General features: G+C 46.5%; 1 protein-coding gene across 1 annotated transcript in view; it reads right to left on the reverse strand.

Moving 5' to 3' along the window:
* ERLIN2 (ER lipid raft associated 2) overlaps positions 1-7,836 on the reverse strand; it is a 12,307-nt gene extending 4,471 nt beyond the window's left edge. The window contains exons 1-7 of the mRNA XM_009640538.2: positions 7,706-7,836; positions 7,165-7,226; positions 6,150-6,275; positions 4,137-4,210; positions 3,517-3,575; positions 2,183-2,274; positions 1,778-1,867 (exon numbers count right to left, since the gene is read on the reverse strand). Coding sequence (XP_009638833.2) covers positions 1,778-1,867; positions 2,183-2,274; positions 3,517-3,575; positions 4,137-4,210; positions 6,150-6,275; positions 7,165-7,216 — 493 coding nt within the window. The 5' untranslated portion in view covers positions 7,217-7,226; positions 7,706-7,836. The remainder of the gene's footprint in view (positions 1-1,777; positions 1,868-2,182; positions 2,275-3,516; positions 3,576-4,136; positions 4,211-6,149; positions 6,276-7,164; positions 7,227-7,705) is intronic.
* Positions 7,837-7,862: the final 26 nt, after the last annotated feature.

Raw genomic sequence — 7,862 nt, forward strand, 5'->3', positions numbered from 1 at the left:
ATGCACGTGGGGTGAAAAACCCTTTTTTTCCTCACCCCAGCCACTAACTCTCGTGCTGAAAACGCAGCAACTGTTCCACTGCAGAATTGGTATTTACCCACGACATTTGCACAGGCCTCCAAGAACAGCAGACTGCTCTGCAGATGAATTCTGTGACTGTGAAAGCAATTCCCCAGATGGGGCTTTGTCTGGAATATTGAGGTTAAGATTCTGGCACGTAGAGGCAGGCGATTTTAACCTTTACAGGCTCTGCCCCTCGGACAGATGTTGGAGAGCTGTTTCTCTGCAATATCAACAATTGCATAAAGGGTCTAATGCTGCAGGAAACTGAAATTCCCCGAGTCCTAGCGAAGACATTTAAGGAAAGAAACACTTCCCCTTTCTGTATCGCACTCCTTTTTTTTCCTTCTGACTTTCTATCTATCCAATGATAATGATGTGGTATCAGGCCACCACACTAACGCTAAGATGAGTGTCGTCCGGCTGGTTTGATGTGATCTCTCAACATTCCTTCTATGACAGGGAGCCACACGATTTTAATACAAGCCAGTCTGGATCTGAGAGTCCCAGAGCTGGATAAGCCATTTGTTCACCTAAACTAGCAAGGAGTCCTGTGAGCTGCTACACTTAAAAAGTCATGTAAGCAACTGGATGGTTTGGCCCACGACTTGCCCTGTTTCGGCTAAAAAGAGTGGTCCCAGTCAGAGACACTAGAAAGAACGAGGGAGACAGGAATCCTCTGCCAGCACAGAGTTGAACTAAAGGCCTGACACCCAGTGACACACATTTATAAGAAATAAAAACCATTGTATTTCTGCAGAGAACTTCAGCAATGAGAAGCTGCTGATCTGTAAAACTCTTAATTGGCTCCTCGGCGGCCTTCTGCAGAGCTTGACAGGGCCTATAATGAATGTAATTATAAATAAGGCCTTGCCACTCTGAGCTGGAAACACAGACCCCTTTTCATGTCCTGGAATTTCCTTGACAAAGCATTGTATCGGATGGGTCGGGGGACATCATCTTAACATAGCAGTACAACCTTCTAGAAAGACCACCTTGAGAAAGAGAGTTTCAAGAAGCACAGTCTGCCAAGAAGCATTCTTATTCCTGCCTCTGGTCAATCCTTGGTCCTAAAAGTAGTTAGCTGCAAAGCTAAAAGAGGATGAAAAAGCAAAAACCCAAACTAACCAGAGATATTACAGATTTATTGGTTAAGGCAAAAGACTACATTTTCAAAAGAAAAGCAGCTCCCCCTCCCCTTCTCTCAACCTTTAGGAGCTGGAAGCTACATAACAGAACCCTGCTGTTGCAGAGTGTGTAATTGCCAGACTTTGTTTTCTAAATATTTCACGCTACATAAAAAAACTAAAGCTAAATTTGTGTACCTCTTGTTCCCTCCAAGAAGAGACAGGTTCTAGAAGAATCCTAAGCAAGAAAAGGATGGAAAGCTTCTACAACCCTACCCCAATGCAGATAATCCTGACTGATCTGACCCCCTGGAAACTCCACTGCAGAACAGGCTGTGAAAAAGTTGGGAGAATCCGAGTATTCAGACACATTTGTTCAGAACTGCAATGCATTACTGAAGGTACCACACACATGGGCTAAAATTAAAGACTTCAGACCAGTAACTTCACCCCTGTGACGTGAGCTTGGATTGAAGAACAGAGTCACTACACACACTTCAAGAACTACTTAACTCCATGGGGAACTGCTTCAGGATCCTTAGGTAAAATTCACCACAGAACATTTACTTTTTGGAAAGCTTGCCACTCACCTTCAATCTCTGAAATTCGCTTCTCCGTTTCCTTTTCCATCACTTTCTGTCCGTAAGTTATTTCAGCAACTTGTGCAATTTTTTCTGCCTCTGCAAATGAAAAAGAACACATCCACACTGTTGTCACGCAGTCTTCCTAATGCCACAAGCAATTTCACCCATGAAAGTCCTCACCACCCCCTTCTGGTGGAAATAAATCGTGGGAAGAATTTTCAGCCCTCAGAAGGCATCAAGTCGATGTTTGTGCGCAAAGCTGGAAACCACCTGAAAAACGCTTTGAGTTTTTCTGTAAAAGTTTCAGATCAGCAGCAAATAGATGCAGCAAGAGATCACCCAGAAATGAACCAGGTGCATCCCTCCCTGGTGTCTGGGGTCTTTTTGCTGCCTCCCCCCCCCCCCCAAGACCAATGAGGGCTTTCTTCCTTTCTGTCTCCGCTTCCTTCTCCACCACCTTCTGCTTCTGCGCTGCGATCAGCAGCTTTGTCTTCTCACTCTCCCTAGTGAGCCAGAAGAAGCCAGTTACAAAACGTGAGCTCACTGAAGTGGCGTTCAGTAAGCACGTTTATGGCAGGCAGCAATCAGGAAAGCGAGGGCATGTACCTGCACACACAGAGCCTTTTTTCTAAACAAAAGCATCTTTCCTCCCCTCCATAGCAGGAAGACTTTTCAGCCAAGTCAGCATGAAACACTCCCTGCTGCTCTCTGCAGGCTGCCATAATGCCTTCTACAAGAGGCAGGTCACAGACCATATACATCTTTAAGTTTTTTGGGCTACTATTAATGAGAAAATTGTTTAAACAAAGTAAGAAGTGAAAATCCCGCAAAAGCCTCGCCCTCACAGACTGTTATTGTTCTTCATTGGGAAGTATACAGCTTTACAATTACCTTTCACTCAATCAAATGGCCCTGTGCATTTTACCTGCAAAAGCCTTTTCTATCTGACTGTTTTGTACATAGGGTAAGAAGTTTTAAAAGTGTGCATATAAATAAAATACTCCGCTCCTGCTCCCAATCAGGGAAGAGGGGTTAGGGTCAAGAACACGTCTCTCTCAGCACATCTGTTACCATAAATACAGCAGGATATAACAGGTTGATTGGGGATTGTGCCTATCATGATTACACTGCACATGACCTACCACGATACCAAAAGGTCATATGAAATGCTAGGGAAGCAAAATGGATGAGAGGGATCTTATTCTGGCCTGCACAGACTCTGCTGGCAGAGCGCTCGGAGAATGTAAGCATTTCTGAATGATCAAGTGCAGGAGAAGGCAGCTGGCTCGGAGCATTGAAAAGGGATCAGTATGTCAAGTGCTATTAAAGAAAGTTATTTCAAAGCTTTGCAAGTCTTCAGCCTGTTGAATCAACTTTCCTCCGTCCTAGTCAAACAACAGGATTAGTGGTGGAATCTATCCACCTGCCACTCACCCGCACGCTCTGGGAGGCCTCTTTAAAATAGGGCCAGCGTCAAGAGGAAGGAGCCCCCAGGCAAGTAATTTCTGTGCTCAAGTGTTCAAAATGGAGAAATACCTCCTAACTCAGCAGTGACCTGCCAGCCACTCGCAGCGAGAGACACGTGCTCATCTGGCGCAGCCTCGCCAGAGCCTTTCTGAATGGCAGCACGAGGCTGAGAGCAGGCCTGGCAGAGGGCACTCCGATCACTGCATGCTGTGAAAACACATTAATCTGGATGACCGATTCCTTTTGGTAACACAAAGGTACAAGCCTCAGGCACTTACATGAGCTCGTAATTCCTCCGGATTGTTTCAGGGATGTTTGGCTTTGTAACTCGAACTGCCTGGAAAGAGAAACCGAAGAAAACATAGGCAAGCAGCCAACAAGGAAAAGCCAAACGGTCCCAAGGCTGCAGAGGGAGGGGGAGCTAACACTTCGGGCATGCTCTGCCACACAAAGCTTTCACGTGCTGCAGAAACTGCGACCAGGTCCAAACTCCACAGAGCAAACGTTAGGACCGAATGATCTCCTGACACGACAGGGGATTATAACCTGGGTAAACCAGTACCCAGAATAACACCAAAAGAAACCCCACACATCAAAGCTAAGAGGGGATGGAAAGGATCCTGTTCTCATTCCTCAATTAAGCAAAGTCTGTACTACACAGCAACTTTCCAAAAAAAAGTTTCACAGCTTCCTATTTCCATTTAGCCCTTACCCCTCCTTATGATCTGCACCTTAGACATCTCAAAAGTGAAATCCTGATTACCTGTATAATTAATCCACAAAGTCTGTACTACACAGCAACTTACCAAAAAAAGTTTCACAGCTTCCTATTTCCGTTTAGCCCTTACCCCTCCTTATTATCTGCACCTTAGACATCTCAAAGTGAAATCCTGATTACCTGTATAATTAATCCAGGGGCCATTGTCGTTAGGTCTTGCTGCAGGGCCAGTTTAAGGTTTTCATCAATCTGATCTGATTGGGGGGGAAAAAAAAAAAAAGGTAACTAAAAACCCCGCAAGGCAGCTTGCTGTCAACACCTACAGAATTAGCTGGAATGGCTCAGATTTCTTATTCCTGGAAAGCAAGCACAAATGTAAGTTTGATGTAGAAGTGCTGGGCCTGAGAAAAACCAACCCCGACCCCAAGGCAGGTTCCCATCTCTCTCAGCACATCAAGCAGCATCAATGAGCAGCAAACACTTGGGACAGACCATAAGAACGTGGCAGGCTTAAAATTAAACTCTTATTTTTTTTTCCCCATAACCTGCAGTTTGGAACCTTTCCGAGTCAGAAGTAGCATCTTCACAATAAAGAATCTGTGCTTTAACGCACTTCCGCATTGCTATCTGCCCAACTAGATCCTGAAGTAACGTGGTCCAGCTAAATGGTGACTGATTAGGAACGGCATCTGCGCCAGCAGAAGACAAGGAAAATGGAAAGGCAGAAATGCGAAATGGCTGCCTTAGTTATTTTAATAGGCTGAAAAAAAAAGAAAAATCATCGGTAACGTCTGTTTGGCTCAATGGATAGCAGCTAACTCCAGCGTAGCTAAGAAATTTCAAAAGGAAATACAAACCAAAACCCTGCTTCAGTGAGAAGCTCTAGGGATAGCAGTCTTTCCAGTTGGGGCCTGCTGAGAGGTGCAAAGGGAAAATAAAAATGTAATGGCCTTGAAAGCGATCACATCTCACTCCTTGATTATTTGCTTTGGTTCCAGTTTAGCTATCTGGAACTCACACTCACAATGAAGTTCAGCCAGGAGTTTAGGAACCAGCTGTTATCAGTTTCCTGCACCTGCTCGCAGATGTGAGGGCAGAGAACGACGTTAAGTCTGCTCGAAATGGGCTGCGCCCCGTTTCAGGACTCCTGAGCCAGAAAACATGCAGCTCAAACAGAGAGTTACACGGGAGTTTATGCAAGTTCCTTCTGTGCAAATCAGCGGCTTTGAGTCCGTTTCAAGCAGTTGTCGTCAGCAGCTGCCGACATCTGGAGACTCCATCGGCAAAGAACCAGTACACTCGCCAGCAGTCCCATAAAGGAACTGGAGGAGAACCGAGCCCCAGTTCTGCGCCTTGTGCAGAGGCCTATCAGAAAGCCAGGCTTCTTGGAAAGCCCAGTTTGAACAGAGGACAGGAGTTTGCAAACATCCTGTGTTCTTTCAGGCACAAGTTCTGTCCATTCAGGGTCCAAACCCATTCACAGCAACACTTTGCCCGCAGTCAGCACTGCTGTAGTGCTGGAAGGGATTTCTTGTCAGTCCAAAGCCATAAACAAAACACTCAGCACTGGCAGCAACTGGTTTATTTCTACCAAGAAACCACAACTTTTCTTCAGACCGTTTCCCAGCCTCTGTGCTGCCTGACTTCACAGTGGCCTGAAGCAAGGGAGGGAAGGTTGGCAGGCCCTTGCCAAGCAGTCCTGTTTTCCAGCGCTTGCATGCAGTGCCTGAGCATCGCAGCAACACGCACGACACAAAGCTAATCAAATCCCCAGGCCAGGGAGTGCTTGCTCATGCTTTTTGTAACAGCAAAGAGCAGAAGACTGGCTTTTCCATCTGGACACTGCAAACTTTCAGCTGATTTCACAAATGACATTTGCTAAACACACAAAGAACACCGCAGAATTACCACTCCCTTCTTCCCTAAAGCCCTCTGCTCCTATGGCAACTTTTGATTTTTTTTTTTTTTTGTTACAACATACTGGAGCACTCAGCACACCAAGACAACAAGGAGTAAATGACAGTAGCTGGTTAACAACCCCAATTCCAAACAAAGCATATGCTGGATTAATAGGTAAAAAGCCCAGCAGCTGGGGGTGGTGACTTCTGTGCCAGCAGACCATGCAAATGGCCGTCAGAAACACCAGCCAAGGAGCCATCGATCCAACAGCAAGAGGTCAGAGGGGCAGCTCACCGAACAGCTCAATGTAGACCTCCTGCAGCGTGTGGACACTGCAGAACTGGTTCAGCTCATGGTGAATCTTGTTGAAGATGAGAGCTTTGTCATAGTCAGCAGTGTAGTTCTTCACTATGTCGTACACTACAAAAGAAGAAACCGGCGTTAACAGCTGGGATGGAGGGATGTCTTGGGTTGGGCTGACCACTTGCAGTGAAAATCTCATGGCTCAGTCACAGCAGAGTCGCGGTGCCACTCTGAAACGGGGAACCCATCCACAAGAGAAGCCTGCACCACAAACAAATACTTTGTTCAGGGGAAGTTTTATTTCTTGCTAATATAACACCCTAACCGACATTCTGTCGCATGCTTTGTAAACAGAAGGCCATCTAACCTGTAACAGCCCTCTCAATACTACTGGCAAACATGCACAGGTTGTGTCTGAGCTGCAGAATACAGAGACAGCGGACTCTATGCACGACAAGGGAAGAGCACCCTGAAGTTGGCATAAAACCAACGTCTCAAAGCAGCCCCACTGATGAGCCAGGTAGTTATACCACACTTGTAACCAACAGGATGTTAAAAACCAAAGGATTTGGAGAAAACAAGCTGCACAGGTTGTTCTCCTTGGACCTCAGAGCCAGCCTTCTGCTCACAGGCACCCTGTCTCCCCTACCTCTTGCACACCTTATTATTCACATCAGAAGTTCTTCATCGAAGCATAAAGCCCAGTGGGGCCATAACAACACAAATAATAAAAGTGATGGATGGTATTCAGATATTAGCACAGCAACTAGCAGCACAGAAGTATGTGCAAGAAATAATAAATACACAAAATGTCTGGGAGAGCTGGTTAAAAAATTCTGCCCAGGAAGTTCGGGGCTTTACAAGGCCCACAGGGGAATACCCATGGTACACCCCAGCTCTAAATCAAAGCATGACCACACACAACCTCATCACCTCACCTCACGCTAGCAGGAGCTCAAACAACACTGGACTGCAGGATTTGCAGGGTCACAGGGGAAGAACTCACCTGCACTCTGGATGAGGAAATTCACCACCTCAATTCTGTCAAAATAAATCATCACTCCTCCACTGCAAAAGGAAGAAAGAGGAAAAAAAATGAAGTTTGCTGCAGGTCAAGTGCCCTGGGCAGCTTCCGAGCAGAGGACACTCCCCTCTAGCGGGCTGAGCACAGCACCCACGCCTGGCCACACAGCACCGCTGCAGCACTCCAGCAACCCCCCAATGCCCCACTCCTTCCACCAGGCTCCTGGTTTCAATTACATGCATCTCCAGAAACTGGAACGTGGAATGTGGGCCCAGGCTTGGAAAACTCAGTGCAGGCATTGAGGACGGCTGCACATAAACCACCCCAGGGCTCATCAGCCTGGGTGATGCATTACAGAGCCTTTCACTGATTTCAGCTGGGGGTGTGTGGGAGATCCACTCCATTAAAACAAATCTACATGTTTTAGAGCATGCTGGAGCAAGCAGTAGGGGGAAAGGGAAAGGATTGAAAGGTTTCTAGCAAAAAATAAAGGACTGCAGGGGGTAACACCTGACCATCTCACCTGGTGCCACAAGGAACGTTTTTCACCTCATCTGTCTGCAGTGTGGTCTGAAGGGAGATTTAAGAAAAGAGGCTTAAGAGCCAGGCTTTTCCCCGCACGGATCCTACTTGCTTATAAGCACGTAAAACAGCCGCAGGCTTCTGCCCACACCGCCCCC

Source organism: Egretta garzetta, unplaced genomic scaffold, assembly GCF_000687185.1.
Source record: "Egretta garzetta isolate BGI_Z169 unplaced genomic scaffold, ASM68718v1 scaffold296, whole genome shotgun sequence".
Classification (NCBI taxonomy): domain Eukaryota; kingdom Metazoa; phylum Chordata; class Aves; order Pelecaniformes; family Ardeidae; genus Egretta; species Egretta garzetta.